The 23,610-nt window shown below is 41.1% G+C and overlaps 1 protein-coding gene across 1 annotated transcript in view; it reads left to right on the top strand.

Annotated features, from left to right (window-relative positions):
- PTPRK (protein tyrosine phosphatase receptor type K) overlaps positions 1 to 23,610 on the top strand; it is a 310,488-nt gene that overhangs the window by 267,135 nt on the left and 19,743 nt on the right. The window contains exons 14-23 of the mRNA XM_074144586.1: positions 6,245 to 6,383; positions 7,474 to 7,515; positions 9,701 to 9,730; positions 13,199 to 13,368; positions 15,602 to 15,637; positions 18,537 to 18,548; positions 19,694 to 19,878; positions 21,651 to 21,738; positions 22,752 to 22,828; positions 23,024 to 23,041. Coding sequence (XP_074000687.1) covers positions 6,245 to 6,383; positions 7,474 to 7,515; positions 9,701 to 9,730; positions 13,199 to 13,368; positions 15,602 to 15,637; positions 18,537 to 18,548; positions 19,694 to 19,878; positions 21,651 to 21,738; positions 22,752 to 22,828; positions 23,024 to 23,041 — 797 coding nt within the window. The remainder of the gene's footprint in view (positions 1 to 6,244; positions 6,384 to 7,473; positions 7,516 to 9,700; positions 9,731 to 13,198; positions 13,369 to 15,601; positions 15,638 to 18,536; positions 18,549 to 19,693; positions 19,879 to 21,650; positions 21,739 to 22,751; positions 22,829 to 23,023; positions 23,042 to 23,610) is intronic.

Below are 23,610 nucleotides of genomic sequence, written 5' to 3'. Positions count from 1 at the left end.
CTGTAATTCAGAGTCCTGGAAGCAACAGCTTAGATGTACCCAAACTCTAGAGAATTTCTGGCGTGCCTTCATCTCCCAGAAGCTGTGGTCTGGAAGAGAAGCTCCTTGGTGGATGTAGAGAAGGGAGAATTGTGGGGATTCCTTTCCTAGTGAATGATTTTTCAGCTTTCAACCTGAAAGAGAAAAAACTCTCAAAGAGAGGTCAACGGTGTAACAAACCGACGGACATGAGGAATCTGTAAGACCTCACCAATCGTGGGCATCATTTGCTGGAACAACTTGCACATCCCATCTCCCCCATCCCTGCAAAAGCACATTCAAGTGTTTTCATCAAATAGCACCATCTCGGACTTTTCTTTTTTTTTTTTTTTTTAATGTAATTGAGCTAAAAGGCGTTATGGATCTTCTCTCTCTGAACTTGCATTTATTAATTAACTTTCAGACTTCTAAAAATTTGCTTAATTGCAGAATGATTATCATTCTCGCAAAGCGGTAACAAAACAAAACTGGTGGAGACGGAACGGTCTTTCTGGGCGGATGATTAAAGCACGGGGCAGAGCAATCCGGAACAAAACGCTCATCAGAGAATCTCGCTCACTCCGTTTCTGAAAGAGCCCTTTTCTCGGGTGGCAGAGTGACATCTCGCCAGAGCGGGCTGGGACTCCAGCTCCATTTGATGTTATCCTGATGTTACCTTGTTGAACCCATTCAGACGTCATTCCTGGGTTTAATTAAAAGTTTTGAATGCCACATAACAAAGGTGCAGAACAGATTATCTCAAGCAGAGCTATTTTGAATATCAAGCTATGCAGCAATAACACCAGTTTGCGAGAATTCAAAGATCTGCCACAAACAGAAATTAATATTCAAAGAAAATGCAGTGGAATAAAATAGCAGCTTTAATCATGCATAAAACAGAGTTTCTTCCCTCACTTGCACAAAGGAAGCCCAGCATAAAATGCTGCGAATGTTAGGAGAGTCAAACGGTGTGGTGAGAAGGTTACATATAAAATCTTGTTCAAAACCTCTGATTTAAAAGCTGTCTTTTAGGGGGCCGGCTGTTCTCTGAGTGGCACCACACCAGCAGCCCTGCAAAATCCGACCAGAATTTTCTGCTTGAATAATTTTGTTTGGATGAGTGAGTAGAGAATATCATTATCTTGATTCCAGCACCATCTCCTTAGGAAGGTGTAGGTGAATAGATTTTGTGCTGAGTCTCATAAATTCTCTGACAATTTTGCAAGCCCGTGTGTAAATTCTGAGCCAGAGAAGGCAGGAGAAGACAGGAAAGCAATATGTGCCGTGACTGGACTCCTTATGCCACGGGATACTTTAAGTATGAATGTTATGCCTACACTCAATTCTAGAAATAGGTATTGGATTTTTAGGTGTATTTGATAAAAAATAGATTAAAAAATTAAAATAGTTAAGTACATCAGGAAATTGTGAGAATAAGACGGACTTGATTTCATCAACTGTTTAGAGTATTACTATTACTATTACTATCCCTTAGAGTGTTGGCAATTCTGGTCTAACTTAGCGCTGCTCACAGTTGAACTTCATGCTATTGAGCATGGAAGTCTACTGATTTAATGCTGTCCTTAAGTATCAATGCAAACAAGGAAAACTACTTCTTATATGGTGACTATTATTGGCAACGTGCAAAGCCAGAATCGCTGGATGGAGTTATTTTATGAACTTTGTGAATGGGCCTGTGGAATATGGTGGCTGTTACTGTTCGTTAGGTCAGAAGAACGGTGAGTAGATAAAATGCTAAATCCAGTGTTCTCCTCCCGGTCTAGCTCATAAATCGTCTGTGTAGACAGCTCTTCTTAAACGGAGGGAAAATGTAGTTAACTCTCAGTTTCAGATCAGAAACTCTTGCAAATTTTATGCAAGATGACTTTGCTGTGGTTGAAATCTGCGGGATTATCTCTTCTTAGATTTACTGGGTCAAAATATAGTAATATGTAAGGATATTGTAAAAATTAACACTTAATTGAAGATCTGTTGGAGCAAGGCTAGCCAAAGGAATTTATAGCCAATAGAGTCCATTTTCGTATGATCATCATTCTGTTACTGTGCAAGGTTCTTTTTCAAATTGGTAAATTACCTTTCAATACAGACTGCCATTCAAGATATAAGGAAGGATTGCAGGACTAGATGACTAAAAGGGAATGCTAGGATTTAGTAAAGCAGGTGTTGTTTAGAAATATACAGTAGTTAACTCCAATTACCAAAATAATTCAATTTTTAACTACTGTATCTCTCCAATTGAGAGAGAAGGATGTTGTGGGGGACCGTGTCAAAGGCTTAACAGAAGTCAAGACAGATGACATCAGTAGCTCTTCCCTCATCTAAGCTCACACCTCCTTATTACAATACACTTTGAACTATTAAAATTAAAACACAGGTAATATGAAATACTTATTCATGTGCCCTTAAATGATTCTGTGCCACATTCAATGGTTTCCTCAAACTAATATACTTTATTGCATACCATGCACATATACATAAATAATAAATTACAGTGTGATTTATATCTATAGTTGCTTTCATATAGTGCCCAAATGTAACATTTAGTCTAGAGAATGCATATATTATCCATTGCTGGAAACATACATGTAATAATCCTGGCTTCACTTAAGTCAAAAGCAATTTTTCTGTTGATACTGGGGAAAGGGGTAGCTTTTTGCCCACAGATTTTAGTATTTTGGATACAGGAGGCTCAACCACTGGTTATATGCTCGCTTAGTCTACCACTATTCAATATAATTTTTCTCCACTAATTTAGGATTCTGCAGTGCATTTTTAGAGGGCTCCAGCTTTATCTTATAATCATTAAAGTTCATGGAATGAGTTAGTCTCTTCCTTCACACCCCTTGGTGCAGGGAAAGCAGAAGGAATGGACAAGCAGTTGATGTCCTCCTGGCTTTCCACTGCTCTTCTACAAACTTGGAGAGGGAGCTGCATTTTGAGCACTTACTGATGACCCAAACTCAATAATTTCTTACAGAACATATAATAAAATGCCAATGCCTAAGTTAGGCAAATAAGTGAACTTTCTGAGTAACCTTTCCTTCAGATTTTCTGAGAAGTGTGTAGTTGTTTCTCTGAGGTAACTTTTCTGAAGGAAATGACATTGTGAGTGGCCAAGCAACAATTTTAAATGTGTCTCTGAGAAGCACCTACATTGCAGCGTGCTCTACCAAGCGATAAGGGTCCTTTCTTTCTCCAAGGAAGTGTGAGACAGGTCTCTCATCTCTCACTAATACTCCTGTGAAAATACCACCGTCTTGATCAAGCTTCAAAGCCCGTACTTCTGGAGGTATTTTTGAGCCTTCCAACTTTTGAAGTTGTGTCTTCAGGTCACCTCCAATCTTTGTGATTCATATTTTGAGATCTCTCGAAAGACCTGCCCTTAAATCTCCATCCACACAACTAAATCTCTTTGCTTGAACCTTGGTTATTTTGCTGCTCAAGTGGTTCTTACCTTTGCTAGGTCAGAGCTACCCAACTGCGCTCACGTTGTGCTCATGGTGATTCCAGACTGTCCCACCTCCCCATACTGCCCTCTCTATCCTGTCCCTGTCCTTGCTGATTCCCAGTACCCCAAACATGAGGGTTTTTTCCCCGTTGGCATATTAAGCTGTTTATATTTTAGCTTTGATTGCTCTTTTGACTCTACTGATTGGCCTTTTGTCTCTGCCGCTTATCAAATGTCCACTCGTGTTTGTCACATCCAGCCCAGCTGATAGCAGACTGGGGCTTGATTCATTTTAAGCACTGAGAATCTCAAGCACCTCCTTCTTCCAGTTCCACCTCAAAAGTCACCCTCCTTGTTTCCTCCCTTGTTTCCTCCCTGTTTCCACAGACCGCATCCTGTGTGTATCTGGCATTAATTCTAGCTGGTGTGTGAGCATGTGTCCCTGCCCAGGGCAGGGGGGCTGGAACTCGATGATCTTCAGGGTCCCTTCCAACCCAAACCATTCTATGAGTCTATGTGTTGCGTGTCTGTGGCTACACGGACACACAACCTGATCCTGCCTCTTACCCCTGGACACCTCAATAACGCACGTGATGCAAACAAAATATATATTATTGAGTCCACACAGTGTGCGCGCGGGGAGGTATTTACACAAAGGAGGAAGCATTTAGTATTTCTCAGCAGAGTTCAAGCTGTAGGGGAGAGAGGTGATTATGATGATGAAGTCTGATGATGATGATTAAGCTCTATGATTAAAGCACTGCCAGATCTCTCGCTGTCTGCCTGGCTTTCGCACGGGTGTCTGGAAGAGAAGCACGTTCCTAACTCAGAAGGTTGTTCTGAGGGTGAGTTGTTAGTGATTCAGATACTGCTGAGATGGAGGTTGGAACTCGGTGATCTTTAAGGTCCCTTCCAGCCCGAACCATTCTGTGATTCTATGAGGTTACAGAAACAAGTAATAAAGAGTTATTTTAAACAACAGCATGATCCTTCCTTCAAGAGATGGTATGGGTTCCTGCACATGGAACCCAAATAGAATCATAGGATCATGGAACGGTTCGGGTTGGAAGAGACCTTAAAGCCCAGCCAGTGCCATCCCCTGCCCTGGGCAGGGACACCTCCCACCAGACCAGGTTGCTCAAAGCCCCATCCAGCCTGGCCTTGAACCCCTCCAGGGATGGGGCAGCCACAGCTCCTCTGGGCAACCTGGGCCAGGGTCTGACCACAAATAGAAAGGGTCTGAGTAACACGGTTAAAACCAGAACATATTAGATACCAGTTATCCCTGGGGCTGACTACACTGGCTTTCTGAAAGGCCCATGGAGCAGATTTTTGGGGGAGCAATAGCCTTTCTCTGTTGTGGCTTCACCTTGTTTTTTGTTCTGCTTGAGAACTTTCTAGTTTCAGAGTAAAGGATGGTTTCTGCGTAATGACGTAGGCATGATGATACCAACAGCTTGTACCTACTCTAGGTGCAGCTGGTGGAGGGGGGAGAGGTGAGGTGGCATCTGCAGCATCTTGGGTGGAGGGTCAGAGAGAGGAAGCCACCGCTGGTACCCGTCCCTGCCATCCAGGAGGGACAGGCACGGCGCCGAGCCACAGACCCAGAAAATAACGACGAAAGAACTGAAGAGCCGTTTCCTTTTTTACAAGTAAACACCTCATGGGGTTTCACCCCTGGCTGAAACCTATTTATGTTTTTTGATATTTTTGCCAGGCTGAGAAACACCCTGTTCGTGGTCCTTTGTCCGCCCGGCTGCGACGCAGAGAGGTGCCGAGTGAACGGCTCTGCGCTTTCATGTAGATCCTGTTTTCCTCCCCGCTGTAACCCGTGGCCTCAGCCCACTCGGCTGCGTTGCAGAGCGGTTTCATCTCTGTGTAGAGCAGTGATTTTTATGTTTTTTTCGGGGCCTATAAAGAGAAATAAAGCTCCTGCTGACTTTAGGCTTGGCGTTGTGGATGGCCTTATGTGGAGAATCAGAATTCCCAGTAGAGTGCAGCTCTCGGGCCAGGTGCTGGAAGGTGAATTAATATACAAAGTTTGTCTGAAATTAGGTGACGGAGAGAAGGACTAGAGTTCAGGCTGCGGTTTGGAAAAGAGAGTTTAATTTGCTGTTTGTGAGTTAATGTAATCTCACGAGTCAGTGTTAAATATTCCCTATGAAATATCTTGGACTAGAAATATTTGAAATAAAAGTATCTAGAATACCTATAGAAATACAGGTATTCTAGATATTTCTATATAGGTAAAATAGGTAATAGGTAATATAGGTAAAATACCTATAGAAATATATAGAATACCTATAGAAATATTTTGGACCATGAAATATTTTGGACTAGATGATCTCCAGAGGTCCCTTCCAACCCCATGTGATTCTGTGATCTGAAAAAAATAATATTAAGGGAAGTAATGGGGATTTAGTTGATAGATTGTCTCTGCTTTGTCTTCTGCTTTGCAATACAGTGAGCTGGTTTGAAATCCAGATGCGTATATACTTCTGTATACGTGAAGTTATATATATATATATGTATATACACATACATAGTCGTATATACGGTGTGGCAAATGTAAGGCATATAGATTGACATTTATCATGTGTCTATATACACACATGTAGATGTATAAACACATGATGCGTGTGTCTATATTCTGGTTACTGTGCTAAATCACACACGTGTTTGGAAACGGTCACCAGCGGTGTTTTTCATGTCTCTAGTGCTTACGTGTTTAAGCAACTTCTTTTCGGATTCCTTTAGCAGCAGCAACAGAAGAGCCTGAGGTGATTCCGGATCCAGCCAAACAAACAGATCGAGTGGTGAAAATAGCAGGAATCAGTGCTGGAATTCTGGTATTCATCCTGCTTCTCCTTGTTGTCGTATTGATCGTCAAAAAAAGGTAAGAAAATGATCTGTGCTGATCCCTCTTTTTTTTTTTCCCCTTCTCCATTTCAAACAACAATAACTAAATGGGTATTTTTTACAGGTCATATAAAAAAAAAAAAAGTTTCAGGATCAGTAGCTCTCATCAGCTTTTGGATGAGTTTTGTGTTTCCTGATGTTTTCACTGTGATTTTTATGATGGATTTAAAGAGATGATTATTTTGTATTTGGGATCCAATGGCTATACATTTTCTCATATTTACTTATTTCCAAGTAGTTTAAAGTTGCGGTTAGAGTAATATACAGAATATTAAAATGGGCAGAATTGAAATTCATGGAGGCTTTTTTTTTAAAAGCAAAAAAAAGAATAACTTAACTGCACTTCTCATGTTGGTATCACCTAATGAATTTGATTTCCTATATGCAGCTCTAATGAGTTATTTGTATCTGTATGTTATCCAACTTGCACAATGATGTACTTTTATACTTCTATTTATACTCTTGTAATCCTGGAGTTTTTTCTTAAAAGTCATACCACATCACTGTGAAATTATCTAGTGAGTCCTTAGTGCATGAAATTGTTTAAAAGTGTATTAATTTGACTGAATTTTGTTAGTGCTTTTTTAGACAGTAAGCAATATCGCCATCTTCTGGCACTGTACAATGCAAACTCTGCATCCCAACGCTCCTGCCTATAGCAAGCTGTGCCACCCTATTGCGTTTGTAAAAGTCTCGACTTCCCAGTAGTCGCAAGTCTTTTAAGCTGGCGTAAAAGTTTACTGTCTGGCTCTGTGAATTCATAGTTATAGCATCAAACCCAATTCCTCTCTTTCTGCGGGTCCCCTTGGCAGGGCACAGCCTGATTTCTCTTGGCCAGAACGAGACCTTTGCCTTCCAGCGGTGTGTTCCCTTGCCCTTTGCCGAAGTCTTGATGAAAAGTGTATTTGTAAATGTTGCCAATGTTCCTCTGAAGTGCAGCTTGCTGTTATTGTTAAAGATTAAGAAAAAAAAAATTAGCATTGTACCTAAGATCATTCTATATGTTATAATTGCTGGTTTGCATTAGATTTTTTTAATTTATTGCCTCTTTACGATTATCCCTGGAGATATATAACTTGGAGAAGAAACGTCTGCATTAGAAACATTAGGTATGCCTCTAGTGTTCTGTGTTAGTTAGCTACATATGTGATTTTTCCCCAAAGTGCTTTTACTTTTCTCTGTTGTTTACCTCTGTGGTTGAGAACTGACACATGTGCAAAAGGTCCGACTCCTCATACGCAGAGAGAGACACGCATCAGACGAGCTGCTTTATTTACACAACTTCTGAAAAACAACCAACCAACCAAAAAGTTGTTTTTCAAGAAGATTTTCAGATTTCAGGAAGAAATCTCTATTTTGTAGCTTTATGGCAAGGTTCGTGCTGGGGAGCATCATCTTCTCAGCGCGTGTGGCAGTGGTCCCCTTACATTTAATAGAAGAGTCTGGGTGTGTGTGCACGTGCGTGTGTGCGAGAGAGAGTGTCTGCCACTACAAAACCTCAGTCACTCCCGGGCGGGATTGGCTAGTTTTGCAGGTAGCAAAAAAAAGAGAAGAAAAAAAAAGCTTAGAAGTCACTGTGTTCATTTTTCCTGTCCTTTTTACCTCTTGCATTCAGAGTCCTTTTAGACTCATACTTTCACTGTTGAGTTGTTTGATGAAAGTAAGTTAATTATGTCCGTGAAATGATATTTTAAAATTTCCCCTTTCCCCCCCGCTTCCCTTCCCTGAACCTGTGAAGGCAGTAACCTCTTAGGAGTGATACTTGATCATCATTCTAAAGCACGTAACATTTCTAAACTCCTGTACTATTTTGTATTCAAAAATAGGTGAGAAATTAACCTCTTTAATGAATCTTTAATGTTTGGCAGTTTTTCACCCTGATAGTTTAATTGGTTGTCTACCGCGTACGTTAGAGGTGTGCCATTCCTCCCCCCTTAGGAAAAGTGGGCAGGTTTAAGACCAGCGTTAGCCCAGATCTCTTACAAAAAGCGTAGAAGGCCTTTGTGTACCTGAGTTAATTCTAGTCCATTGAGTGAGTCCGGGCAGTTCATGTACCGAGGGCAGGACCAGCTGCAAAAACCCCCGACACGTTCACACCGACATAAACACACTTCACCTGGTTGTGGTGGGACTGAAAACCCACCCGTTTGAGTCATCCCCTGTAGTCTACATATTCCGTGATCCATTATGTAGTATCCCTTTTGGCACCTGAATTGACCACAGCTTATTACATGGAAAAGTCATTAAAAGAAAAAAAAAAAAAGTTTCTGCATTTTCATTGGTTTGTGAAGTCGTATGCGCAGCCATCGCTCCCTCAATCTGATTAAATGCAGCACTACATTTCATTGAAAAAACGGAGTACTAAGCAGTTTTGTTCATGAGCTTGGGATGTTTTAGGCTTCGCCTGATCATTTTATACAAATTGGTTGGAAGATTTCCCCGACTGAAGCTCTTAACAGCTCTTACCGAGTTTTACTGGCGTAATCAAACCAGCTAAGAAAAGGGATACTGCATCTTTAACAAGCAATGCCATTTTTTATTTTCTAAGTCATTGTTGGGCTAGTTCCAGATGTCCTTCATTTCCTTCCATGCGTTTACCTTCCATGTTTTTAATGCTTAGCATGACTCCATCGGCGTTTCCGACTGGAAGATTTGGCAGCAGAAAGCGTATGTTTGCGGCGGGGCGGTGTGTGGTGTATATGTCAGTACACACAGGGATGCTCTACACCCGGAGCCTTCACCACGTGTGTACTCATATAAGCTACATGTAGCGCGCCTACAAACATATACGGATACACCTGTGTACCCACAGAGATGTTAAAATGGAAGACGTGAAATTTGCTTTCCTGATTAAATGTTTTTATTCATGCAATCTTTTAGTTTTTGTCACTAAAAAGTAAAAAGCATATTTACGGCACAAGATCTGTACACAGCTGTTCATTTGTCATGGCATCTAGGTGGTAATCATTAGATTATGCTGAACTGCATGTTGAAAATACACAATCCATTTAATTTTGAAATTTTTTGGCAATAAATGAAATCTCAGCATGTAATTTTCTCAAGTGATCTTTCTAAAAACCAAATCATTTTTATATGCTAGTGTATTTTTTTTTAATTGCATGGCAAAGTGAGGCTAGTTTGTGCATGAGCAAGTTGAAATGCTAACCAAAGAAACATTAATTTTTCAATTTTTTTTTTTAAACGCACATTTCTCTGCTTTATTGGATGTGACAGAGTCATGCTTTTCATTCACCATTGCTTCTCTTTTTCCACTGTCTGTGATTTGCTTGCCAGGAGGAGCTACTATTCTTACTCCTACTATCTGTAAGTAGAATACGGGTGACTTACTATTTTACATGTTTTAAAGATGCAGTATCCCTTTTTAAAAAAGAAAAACAGTCTCTATAATTTTGCTAAAGTTTTACTGATAGTTACCTTTCTTTATTCTCAGGCTTGAAAAAGTTGCTCGTATCATTGTTCCTGTTATTCTTATAACCTGGTTTTTTTTAAAGGGATATTGTATTTCTAACTGTATATTGAGACTTTGGCTTTTTTGCTGTGGTTTTTCCCATAACTATCATTTTAGTTTATTGTAACCATAATTTAATTTGCATTATGATTCACAGCGACACATCACACTAAGGAAAAAAACCCCTCTTTTCCCATTTCCTAGCTAGAGAACTGTGCTTGCAAATCAAATTGTTCTTTCTTAGCCTATCAGTTACCGGGAGAGACCCTGGGCACCGCTTTTCCTACACAGACCGTGGGCAGATGCCAGACCTTTCTGATCAGCTCTGTGCCCTCCCAGTGGCAGAGGAGCACGTCTGCCCCCGGGGTACCAACCTTCTTTTTTTTCCTCTTTTTTTTTTTGTTGTTGTTACACGTTTTAAAGTGTGGAACTCACTTTATGACACCGGTTTGCATAAAGTTTTGATTCATTGAAGCCAAGTTCAATTTTATTTTTTTTTTAATACATGTGTCCAACTGAATTTTTGTGAGGGCTGCAGCAGTTCTGGCTGTGATTGAGCAAAGCAGTTATTCACATTCTAAATTTTAAATAAATGTATAAAGCCCTTGACTTCAGAGGGGTTCCAAGAATGCACTCAAGCGCTTTGATGAACCGGTGGCATCTGATAACGGTGCTTTTTCACATTTTTAAGCAGATTAGTTGACTTCTTTACACAAACTTAAAAATAAATTAAAAATGCCCAGTAAGCTGGCTTAGCTAAATGCCATTCTCCGGCTTATTGTGATAAATTATAATTTCCCGGTTAAATAACAATTGCTTCAGCTCCAGATAATTAACCACACCGTTTCATCCTATGATGGGGCGCTTTTCCCCTCCAGCTCCCGCCGCAGCCCCCGCCTGCGCAGGTTCACCCCGACGGATCCCCTCGCAGACAACGAGAATCATTTACCCTTTCCCGCCAGCCTCAAGTGCTGTCACCTAACGAATTCCTTAAATCTCCCGAAGCACAGCTTGCCTGTGCCTCCAGCCTGGTGAGGGAAGAAAAAAAAGGAGAGGAGAAAAGAAGTCATCAGAGCTGGGGGGGAGCCGCCGAACAATAAATCTGTCCCCCCGTTTCCCGGCAGCCTTGGTTGCGGTGCTGCGGCACAACGGCCCTTTGGGGGAACCGAAGCAAGGCATAGGAATTAGAAAGTAGCTACTGTAATAAGCTAATAACTTGAAAGCCTTAATAGCTGTTGATTTATTTAGCGTGGCCAGCAAGGTTTGTTACAAAGTGCTGCTTCAGAGAAGCGCTTAATATAGTGGAGAGATGAGCTGTAATCGTCTTTTTGTTACGTTTCTGAGGTGGCGTTAGGATTTCGTTCGATCTTCATTGTGTAGGAACTCTCTGAAAGGCTTTGAGACTTAAACAGACTGAACTAGGAATGCCAAGTTTTGTGCAAGCTTTGATAGTGTTGGGAACCAGTTGTAAAGCTCAAGCAGTTTCACTTCTGGAAGTTCTGATGGTCTTCATTTGTTCGACCAGAGTATCATTTAAACCAACTTTTCTTAAGAAAATCAGAATGTGTGGAGTAAATCTATAAACTAAAGCATTTTTAGGGGCTTTTTAGTTTTCACTGAGCAACTGATACACGTACATGTAACCGGTACATGTACCCCACAAGGGTTTCGTGAAAAAATGATAAGTTTAAAGACTGCCTTTGGGATCTTAGCAGCGAGGGGGTTATTGAGCAGCAATTTTCCAACCAGTCTGGCTGTAAATGGGGAAAAAAAAGTGAGGGGGGGGAATGACACAAAATAAGGAGATGAGTCTGAGCGGTTAAAGAACCTTTGATATTCTCAGGAGTGCTTTGTCCATCTGTATCCTAATTTGTGGACCCTTACTGTGAGGCAAGACTGTTAGCTTAACAAACAATCCTGTAACATTTTCCTAAATATACGAAAACTTTAAGTGCCTCCTGCCCTAGACAGTGGTGAAGGTCCTTTCTGGTGGATGTTCCCAGGATTTAATAAATAAATGGATCGATAATTTACACTAATAGTCCTTTTGTCTACTGTTAGAGTGTGGCACAGAATATTAAAAGTTATTGGAGAGTAGAGGGAGAGCAATCAGTCCTTTTAGTCAGAGATCTGTCAGGTGAACACTGTCTAAACAGTTTAACAGGATATTTGATGATATTTTATGCAGAAAAAGCTTGTGGAGCTAAGCTGTGTTTTAAACGTACATTTTCAAGAACCCAGTAGTTTCAGTGATGATTGTGTCTCTCCCACGGGGTGTCAGATTTATTCAGATAAGCAGGTTGGCTGTCTCTTATATTGCAGTCACAGCTTCGGGTGAAAACTGGGAGATTTCAGAAGAGTCTAATGTACGTCATGGGTTCTTGCAGAACCAAGGTGCGTTTCGTGCTGCTCTGCAGCCCCTACTGCTTCAGATATATGCTTTAAGAGCAGTAGGCTTTAAGTCATAATTAAAATATATTGTCTGTTTCCATCTGACTTCTGGAGACAGTGAAAAATCACTTCCAGTTCTTCCTCAAAAGGAAGGAATTGAGAATTATTTCTGGAGCGTGCACTTTGAGGGCTTTGGCTGTTAATTTGGGGGGTTTAGCAGCACAGGTTAGGTTGCTGTTTAACTGTGATACATTCAGAGGGTGAGACTGTTAATATCAAAGTTTAAGATATTCCCAAACTGTATGAAGGGGTGAAGTGGTGGGGGGGGGATTCTGTTTGTTTAGTAAAGAACTGAAGTTCAGTGTCAGGAGCAAAGTATGGTACCGTGGTGTGTCTTGTGTACTGAATGGGAGGAACAACTTTGAACATAAAAGGTAATATGAGTCTATATCGAATAATTACATTTCTTTTGTTATTTCATAGGATTTTTGACTAACAAAGTAATTTAGAAGGTTAAATGATTTCTTCCTGATAAGGCAAGCAAGGGGAATGAATTATCCATTTATAAAATCAAAACACAGATTTAAATGGAGATGGTTGATAAAACTGCATGCACAGATGCTTCTTATTTATCATTTCAGTTAAAATGTAATTATATTCCCTAATTTGTTTATATTAGTGTAATTACTCCACAGGAAAAAAAAAATAGATATTACCAGGGTGCAGGAGTTAGCACTTCCCTTACGGCGTTTGTGCGTGTACAGAGAACACACATCGTGACTCTTCTCTAGCAGGGCGCAGAGTTTTATCAATGTCACGCTGAAAAAAGTTATACACGGGAAAATCAGACAGACTTTTCAGGGTTAGAGCTAATGATTGCTGTAGACATCAATGCTCGTCAAATATTAAGGTGGTTTGGGTTGTTTTTTTTGGCTGGGCAGCAAACTTGCGAAGAAGCGCAAGGATGCCATGGGGACCACCCGCCAGGAGATGACCCACATGGTGAACGCCATGGACAGGAGCTACGCTGACCAGAGCACCCTGCACGCTGAGGACCCCCTTTCCATCACCTTCATGGACTCCCACAACTTCAGCCCCAGATGTAAGTACAGCAGCGACAGATACTTCGGAGCATGGGTGAATAGAGAAACACGGAAAACAATTCTACTTTTTAAGGAAAATTGGTGTAAGCTCCGGGTTTTCTAGGAAAACGACTAGTCCCAAAGGGATGTTCACATGTTATCCTTATTGGCATGTGGCCAATGATTTAAATATTTACAGGTACTTTCAGTATGCATTGATACTTATTCTAGAGAAAATATTACACTTCTAGAATATCTCAGTTGAAATCTGAAATTGAGTTTTCCCTCGTGAGGATATTTAATACCAACATGTTAAATATTACTGTGTAACACCATGTCTGTTGTGAATAATAATATGAGGTCCAAATTAATTTCTTTCTTTTGGCAGTAAGGATGTTATAACAGAAGGAAACAGAAAAATTTTCATTGCTGTTTGTGAAGTTTAGGAACAAGCTTGTTTATATATCTGCAAATTTGCTCTATATTTATAGTCCTGTTTTGTAGACTTGTCAACTGTCTGGTTTTGACAAAGTTGGGCAGTTTGGGTTTCTGACTGTTAAGTGTGTGGGTTGTAGCTACCACAGTCCCGCACACCCCCCAGCACCTGCCCTCTACCTTGCAAAAAAGCAAGATGCTCCACTGGCAGACTCTGGGTACCTCAAAACTAATGTCCAAGTGACCAAAGGGACACAATTCTGCCATAGAGCTGGTGGAAACCTGACCTTCTCACGGCCACACGGACTTGTGGCTTGGCTTTAAACAGACCTAAGCAGCCTGAGCTGCTGCTGAATTGCCATCTTTTGGGAGTGGGCACTTCGTCTCCCTTCTCCTGCCTCCCGTACTGCTCACCGTGACACAGCAAAGTCATAGAATCATAGAATGCTTTGGGATCGAAGGGACCTTAAAGACCATCCAGTTCCAACCCCCTGCCCTGGGCAGAGACACTTCCCACCAGACCAGGTTGCTCAAAGCCCCTGAAGACTCTTAAGTTCCTTCCTGACTGTTACAAGGGAGATGGATTTTCGAGGAGGGTTTATTGCTCAGTTGATTGAGGCTTGCCAAACCGCAAAGTGCTAACTTTTTAAGTGTCTCATAACCAATTATAAATGGATTTTAGTATCAGCCTGTGAGTTTTTGTGCACGGTTTTGGCTGGAACTGTTTGAAAACTCTCCAAAGTTTGATGTCTTATTGGCATTGAAATTTGCGGAGGCAGGTTTGCAAAGACAGTTTAATTTGGACTAAGTTATGGTGGATCCCAGACAAAGGATCCATCAGGAACCATCGTGGCTATTACTCAGCCACGGTTTCCAAGCTTTTGGGCAGCCTTCCAGAGGGACAGAGGTGATGCCACGAGCCCAAGCCACCACAGCTGTCACGGGTGGTTGGCAAAGATGTTTGGCACCACTGTTTTCCAGCATCCTCAGTATATGATTTTTTGGGTGTTGGAAGGTTCAGTTCTCCTGACCATCGTCTGTGCTGAGGAAAAGCACCTTCCAAGCTTCCAGGGTTGCCTGCTCTGTGATGAACTTTTAGACAGATTTTTTGAGGACTGGAGCTCAATTTTGTCACGGAGCTGTTGGTATTTTAATTTTTTGTTCCAGATTGGAAATAACCCAAATTCTGGATTCCACCATTTCTGTCTGAAACAGCGCGTTTGTCACTGCATGGTTCTAGTTGTAATAATGTATGATAAAATTCTATGAATTTTATTCAGACACCTACACCTGTGCATCTGTGATATCCCTATAGTCATTAAGAGCAGTATCTTTGGAATTGCACATAAAAAAAGCTATTAAATGTAAATATGTATATAATTTTTTTAAATTACTTGGAAGACTTTAAAGAAATACCATTTTATTTTGAGGAGAGCTATTCAAGTATTACATGAGAGGATGGGATTAAAAGGAAAGGAGTTGGTTCTGTGAAAGTGAGCCTTTATTGTGAAGCAAAAAAACAATAGTGAAGGAGGAGCCCTTTCAAAAACTAAATTGCATGTAATGTCTTCTTTATTTCATTTCAGTAAGAATCTCTTTGCCTTTATCATTACATTTCTGAAGTCCAAAACACTGCCTTTCATTCCTCTTCTATTCAGGATGCTTTCTGGAACTGTCTGTTCATTCTGTGTTTCTGTTATAACAAAATTAATGGGGTTCAGTTATCACTTGGTTATACTCTGAAGTGTATTGTTTTTATTCTTAAATATACACAAATTGAGGGTAATGTATTTCTTCATGAGCTTTGTTTTCCTACAGTGCCCAATGATCCACTTGTGCCGACAGCGGTGTTAGGTGAGGAGCCCAGTCCTTCATTATTCATTCCTGCATGAGTTTTGTCTCCTTGCATGGTTGAACGTTGGAACAGCTTGTTTTATGTAAAAGATGGCCATGCTGTTGTCAGGAAATAACCCTATACTCAGTTTATCAGTTTAGAATAAAAGTTATTGTATGTTCTCATTAAGATGTTATTCCTAGCCAGTTCCAACTGAAGAGTAAATGAGGAAATAAGTAAATGGAAAATACTAAAACTTTTCTACCCAGAGCATTAAAACTGGGTTTCAATGAACTGACATGTGAAACTAGAACTCCCTTAAAAGATACATAAAACTACAATTCAAATCCATGTTAGTCTTATTTGGTACCCAAAGTCTGATTTTCTAAATAACGAACAAGAATGAAAAGAAAAATAGAAAGGGAAGAAATTCTGAAATATCCAAGAACAAGCAACGGCTTTGTAGGTTCAGTAGAAATATTCTTGTATACATATATTAATTACGTTTTTCAGTTGACCTTAACCTGTAAGTTTTCCAACTTTGTACTTACTTTAAAAAGAAGAGCAGATGTTGGGAGTGGCCAGGGTGCTTATTTCTATGTTGTCTCTAACATCGAATGCATGTTTTAAAGGTTTTTTTAAAAAATACCGAGTTAATTTGTACCCGAGTTTGCGGTTTGATAAACACAATATGCAGTACTGAGATGCCGTCAGTTGCTGAGGTTATTTGCCAGACTGTTTCTGGCAACTCATTGTCTATTGTGTTTTCAAAATCTGTAGCGAAGAGAATTTTATTTTTGCAGTGGCACGTTCCAGTGCCTCGCTCATCCCAAATGAAAATAAAATTCAGATCCGTGTTAGTATTATTTGGGGCCCTGAGCTCAATTTTCCAACTGAGTAATAAGTTACTACTAACGGTGTTAACACTGGGTATTATCTCTGCTCACTCCTAGTTTTTCCTAACTACACTAATCTAGACTAAGTCCTCATTGCTGTAAATTGAACCATTTCCTTTTGAGAAAATGGAAAATACAGAGAACTGACACACTCCTGTCCTTTCCAAGCAGCCTTTTATCCACTGAAAGGCTCATGTCCTCAATTGTCTCTCTTCTACTTGAGTTAAGCCCAGTTCTTTCACTCAGCATCTTGTAGCTGATGTTTTCTAAACTTGTTACCATTGTTTTCCTCTGAACACTTTCCAACTCATAGGCTGATTTTTTTAATTGTGGTGCCCCAGATCAGGTACAGTTCTTAGAAGTCTCGCAGCTGAGCTGAGTGGAATAGGTACCCCCTTGCCCTATGTGTAGTGTCTTCCTGCCACCTGACCTGTATTTTCTCCGTTTTAGTGCTCTCGTGTCGCTGACTTGTATTGAGTTACCTGCTAAAATCCCAGTGACCATTACCCAGCCCGTTTCTCCATTTGCCAGTTCTATATTCGACTTCCCTTTCCCACACACATTGCATTCGCTGCTTAATTCACCTTGTCGATCTTTGCATTGTCTCCCAAATAATCAAGATAACTTTGAAATCTGATCCTGTGCTGGTGAAGTGCTTGTGGTGCCTGTCAGGGGATTTTCTATCCCATTATGCAAATTATGGGTAAAAATATTGGTAGAAAGTTTACCCAGGAGGAGCCTTTGCAGACCTTCATGTAAAGTGTCCTCCGAGACTGGGGGCAAATCACTGTGAGTAGTCGTTGGTCTGTGTCAAGCTGGGTATACTCACCCTGTGGGGGATTTATCGGGTTGTGTTCTGCACATTTCATTTTGATAATGTTGCAAATGCCATTTTCTTGACTACGATAGTGTCTCAGAAGATTTATAACCATCAGATGCTGGAGCCTTCCACTTAGGGCCGAGGAAACCTAATCAGGGGCTTTGAGAAGTTTATGAGGGGTGGTGAAAGAGCATCGTTGCCTGAGAGAGCAAAGGGTTAGACTCAGTAATTCTGAATACTTCCCAAAATTACATCAATGGGCTTATAGTCACAGAAAATGAGTCTTTTTCTAAAATTCCTCTAAGATCGTCTAGTATATTTTAGATTTGTTTCAGGTACTTACCAGCTAGATAGATACTACTACCTGGTGATACTTGTCAGGCTATTCCTAGTCGCTCACGTAGGCTATAAGCGTATTCCAGAGGTCAATGTGTGGCCACTGCATTGTGGCAGACACAGGCATGGGCAGCTGTGAACAACAACAAGGACAAGGAATTAGTTGAAAAACACTTTAATAGTTCCTGTCTGCATTTGGAATCATAGAAACATAGAATGGTTGGAGTTGGAAGGGACCTTAAAGAGCATTGAGTTCCAGCCCCCCCCACATTTCCATGGTGTTTGGGCACAATAGTCTCCTGGTATGATGCTAGTAGGAAGAGGTGGCATTTTTCATTGCACGGACTGAAATAGAGGAGGGAACACAAGGTTTTGGGCACACCGTGTGAAGGGGTTGGGTACCTGTAGGCTTCTTCCTTTGGAACTGGATCGTTTGGCCTCCTCCGTCTCCGTGTAGCCCTTGCTTGGCCCAGCACCACAAAAGACTTTTCCTCTGTTTTATTTAGAGATGAGCAAAATTTTACAGGCTCTAAATTATAGAACATGTTATTTTATATGACGTTCTTATTGCTTTGTAACTGTACAAGGTTTCTTTTTCTTCATGTATCGGTTATTAATGCCGCTCTCCATTCTGTGTACATTAGCACTAAGTTAGTATGACAATTTTGCTTTTCTCAAGTCCCTATCATTACATTGATGGCATAATAATGTGGCCCTTACATTTTTAAATGGCTTTCATTGTTACCTATTGTGAAGCTTTAGCAACTTTTAATGTCGTTTTCTTTTAGTCGTTTTCTAATATAGTCCTGAAATAAATTTCTTATGTTCTGTTCACTCATTGTTTTTTGCTGCTTCAATGGGTTAAAGTGCCTATTACTGGTAAGTACACTGCGAGGAATGGGAAGAACTGCAAATCCTGAGGTGGTTTGAAATGTGTGTGATTTAATATGGGTAACACTACAATAAAAAGTGACTGCCGCGTGTCACCCACATTATTAGGCAGTTCAGTGAGACATAAATGTACTGAAATTAGCAACTTGTGTGACTGTTCAAAGAGTCGGATTTCTTACCAGGAGATCTCATTTCAGAAGGCATTAACGGGGTTTGCGTTTGGGTGGAATTGTAGAGAATCCAACACTTGGGGTATTCTTTTTTTTTTTTCCTGGAGTGTTTTACTTCCTAATCTGGGTCCCTGGCAAGGAAAAGGGTGAAATGATTTCAAAGAAGTGTAGGAGGGGTTGGCTACCCACTTCTCATTTCAGTAGCCTCTTTCCAAAAAGGTTTCAATTAGAATTTTTAAATTAATTGGAACAGCTGATTGCTAATTTAAAAAAAAAAAAAAAAGAATATTTCACAGAAGGGGTTGACTAACTGTGATTGCTTCGTGCAGCTTTGACATTTGGTTTCGGTAAGAGGATTGGTGTAGCACAGGGCGTTAGAGGAGACTTCTTTGTTTATACAGAGTAAAAACTGTGGCTGAAATCAGGAGGCTCAACAGTTCCGTTTCTCTACTGAAAGACCTGAGTTAAAGTGACCGGTGGGAAGTGCTGATTCCTCTTCCCCAATGGAGGCAGCGTAATTGCTCCTCTTTTTTCCTAGGGTCTCAATTTACTGTTCGCTGGCTTTAGAGAAATTATGTGCTGATACCACCACGAAGTTATTCTAATTTATCATTTAAGGTGTAGCATTGCAGTTGATACATATTACCCATTAAAAAAAGTTACTTTGGGTGATAGAGGCTGGAGTTCCCAAGTACATTAACGTCATAAAGTTTTGTAGCTTCAAATAAAACGCCCTTCAGACATCTTTATTGTGGGATGAAGGATTGCGAACTTTCGTATGTGTTTGCCGTTCAATTCCTTTATGTACTTTGCCGTATTTATGTGCTGGAGAGTAAGTGCTTTGCTCTCTCAGAAATTAGACGTGTTTTTGAAGGAGGAGGTTGAGGATAGGTGTTGATACGTATAGCAGCAGGTGCTGCTGCCCGGCAGGTACCTTCACGCCTTGATTTCTTGTGAATGCAGATGAAAATCACAGCGCGACGGCAGAGTCCAGCCGGCTCCTGGATGTCCCCCGTTACCTCTGCGAAGGCACCGAGTCCCCGTACCAGACGGGGCAGCTGCACCCCGCCATCAGGGTGGCCGACCTGCTGCAGCACATCAACCTCATGAAGACCTCGGACAGCTATGGATTTAAAGAGGAGTACGAGGTGAGATCTTCAGTGGCGGGGTTTTTGCTAGGAAAAAACATCCCTCGGAAAGGGGCGGCCTTTTGTTTGCGTCGCTTTGCAAAAGGACACAGCTAAATGTCGTGGGGTTAAGTGAAAAACAGATAAAGCTAAGCCGGCATGAGATTCCTATATGTGTAACCCAAACGTGAAATAGTGAGTGGAGTCCAATGGTTTAAGCCATTAAAAGTGCCTGGAAAAACCACTCTCTGTATCCTCTAGGACAGAAGAAGACATGCCCTGCTGAATCTTTTGGGCAGATTGTAAGAAGTTGCCGCCCTTTTGTCGCTGCTTCTTAGTTGAAAAGCTGTAATTAGCTGTGTGAGCTTTCCGAGCCATCTTCAGTGCAGATCTGCTGGATTAGGTTAAAGTGAAGATGTAACCTGGCTGGTTTTGTGCGGAGCACTGACTGGAAGCACTCTCGTGAGGTGTTAGAGCGTCTCAGTAGGGCAATACTGGGACTGAACTCCAGCTGAGAAGCAGTAAAGACGTGACGAAGGTTGTAACTTCTCGAAGTTCTAATTAGACCTGCCTGAGCATGTCTACTTACAACTTTAATGTTAAAATGGAATCAAAAATTTCCAAGCACTGGAGGTAGAAGATGAGCACAGATTCATTTCTCTTCTGGTCTCTGAATCGGTTGTGATTCTTTGGGATTAGGATGTCAGGCAGGACATGCAGTAAAGATGGGAATGGTACCGCCAAGGTCGCATGCAATACAGCTGAGCTTAAAATGAGTTTTCTCTGAGTGAGTAACCTCTTCTGACTCAGTTTTCAACCTTCTCTCCTTTCTGCAGCTGTCTCTACTGTAACATAAGAACTGGAATAAATAAATGTGTGGTTTTTAAAAGAATATTATTCTCTTTTCCTCTCTTTTACTTAAATACGCTTCGTTATGCTCTAACTTCAGGGCTAAGCCCAAGTGTCAACCACTGCTGGGGGGGGGAGGATGGTCCCTGGTGCCACATCATGTGTTTTTCCTATTTTCTGCTACTTCTGTCTCCATAACATCTCATCTTTGCCCGGGCTTTCGCATCTGAGTGTGTGCATTAAAGTTTTCTTTCCCTGGCTCCTATGTACTTTCTGGAGGTAACTTACCCAGGTCAGGATAAGAGAACATCTGGAAGGAAAGAATAGCATAGACCTGCAACAGCTGTAAAATATCTACGGGCAATGAAGAAAGAGCCAAGGAGGAATAAAAGCTACTTCTATCGCTACTGAGAGATCAGGCTCAGAGTTCAAAAATCTAGAATAATTTTGCTAGTGGCTAGAGGGAGGGCTGTGAGGGAAAACCAACGTGAACAATAAACATTGGCAGAAGAGGCTTCCTGATGGCTCTGTAGGCAGAAAAGCCATTTTACTGAGCGATGTGAGGGAAGGGATGTAACGCTGCAGTAAACAGGCTGTATGTTATGGTGTGTTGTTAGAAGGGTGACCGGTCTCCCTGTGTTTTCTCAGCTCACTCTTCTTCCATAGCAGGGATGTCTGAGCAAGTTTAACCCCCTGGTGATTCCAGGATTTGAAATCCCTCTGGAGTCCCTCGGTGAGGTGCCCAGTGACCCGTAGCAGTCAGGGGGAGCGATCCCCCCTTCCTCTCTAGATATATCTCTGCCTCATGGTGCCGCCTGGGTGACCAGAGCAGGCGAGTTAAAGCTGAGCTTGCTTTGTGTGGTAGGGCAGTTCTTATAAACTGTTATTTTTGGAGATAAATTAATGGTCGGAATGTTTTCTTTCGGAACGTTTTTTATTTATAGAGTTTCTTTGAGGGGCAGTCAGCTTCTTGGGATGTCGCTAAGAAGGATCAAAACAGAACAAAGAACCGCTATGGGAACATTATAGCATGTGAGTATCGGTGTGCTTGGTCCGAGCCCTACCCCTGGTCGTGTGTCACTCGTGCTGTGTTCTCTCTCTCTTTGCAAGTCTCCGGTGGGAATTCCCGCTTAACACCCCCAGCGGAGAAGGAGGACAGTGCCTTTTCCAGCATTTTTATTTTTTATTCCTTTTTTTGGTTCGTCACAGTTCAACATTCTTCCTTTTGTAACTCAGGCTGAATTTCGCATTTGCCTCTCTCTTGTGCGAGCCGTGGTAAGCGTATGGCAGCAACACGCTAGCACTCGTTGGGATATTAATTGGGTGGCAGTTTTCTACAGTTACAGTTTATTTCAGGTAAATCTGAGAGCTTCAGAAACTTTTCTGCTTTGTGCGACTTACCACTGCTGCACCTGGCGAGCAGTTGTTGTAAAAGGGGGTGGTTAAGAGACGCGACTAAAATCAGAAGGTTCTGTCTCTTGGCTTCAGGCATAAAGTTTCAGTAGTTTAGATTTCATCCCCGGGGATCACGCAATTTGTTGCTGTTTTGCAAATGCGATGGAACATGCAGGAGTGAAGCTCTCGGAGAAGTCCCTGAACGGGTAGAGTTACCTCCTCCGCAAGTCCCAAGTGCATCGCTCACTCACTTTTTTAACGTCTCAATACAAACTTAAGCGGGTGGGGGTTGGAAGTAAGGAATCGGTATAATCAGGATTTTGGGTTTTCTAGATTACCATCAGCGGAGCTGATTTTGAAAGGGACTTTGAGCAAGTGACCTGGTTTCCGTGTGTCTTTTCAGGCACGTGTAGCGGTGTGGTACCTCTCAGCCGCACTGAGCGGAGCTTGGTGAATGTTTTTGAAGTAATTGGAGACCTCAGACAAAACGGTCGTTTGTTGTTCTGCGTGAACACTCTTTAAGGGTTGTAAATTGTATGGCGTTTATGCCAGCTAATTTGGGTTTTCTAGACGGCTTAACCGTAATATCTTACTTAAAAAAAAAAAAAATCACTCTTCAAAAAGGCCGTGTAACCACTTGGTTTTTACAGATGACCACTCCAGGGTGATTTTGCAACCTGTTGAAGATGATCCATCTTCAGATTACATTAATGCCAACTACATAGACGTGAGTGGATTGCACAGCTTTCTCCCTCTCAATTTGCCAGCTTCTCTATGTGAAACTATTGCATGTTATGCCTACAAATTTATTGAAAGCTTTCTTTTTATTAAGAACAAAATGTACACTTTCCTTGTTCTACGTCCTAGTACTCACTGACATTGTTGTGCTTTCTTTCACATCTGACTTTGGTTTGGGCTGTAGATTTGGCTGTACAGGGATGTAAGTACCACTATATGTGAATAACAGCATCCTATTGTAAATATTAAATATAGATATTGTTATTAATTGCTTTCCTATTCTATTTTTATCACTAGATAACTATGCATGCCTCATCTAATTTGTCTCATCTGTTCCTTTAAAAGATTTCCTTTTGTGTGAATATTTTTGGTACCTGTTTTGAAAAGATAATTTAGCCTTTTGACATAGCTCTGAGTATTGTTAGATATTGTTAGATAACTCAGGTGAACCTGTCTGTTAAAGAGAATTTGCTGTTCACTGTTTTTGTTTTTTTAACGATGATGGTGAATTTGGCCACTAGCTTTTATTTTTCCCTTCCCATTTATATGTGAGAAACTGGATAGTGTGTAGTCACCTGAAAATGTACCCGTGAAGTTGTCACAATACATGTTTGGCAAAAGGGGAAGGATGATGGCCTGGGGTGGGTGGGTGTTTGTTTTAACAACCATTTAGACAAACAATATTTAGCTGATATTTGTCTTAAGGTGCTAATTTAGGTATCACAAAGTATATACACAAACATATATATATTTTTAAAAGTTTTTTAACAT

Source organism: Numenius arquata, chromosome 2 (genome assembly GCF_964106895.1).
Source record: "Numenius arquata chromosome 2, bNumArq3.hap1.1, whole genome shotgun sequence".
Taxonomy (NCBI): domain Eukaryota; kingdom Metazoa; phylum Chordata; class Aves; order Charadriiformes; family Scolopacidae; genus Numenius; species Numenius arquata.
This window is presented reverse-complemented; position numbering and strand designations above follow the sequence as displayed.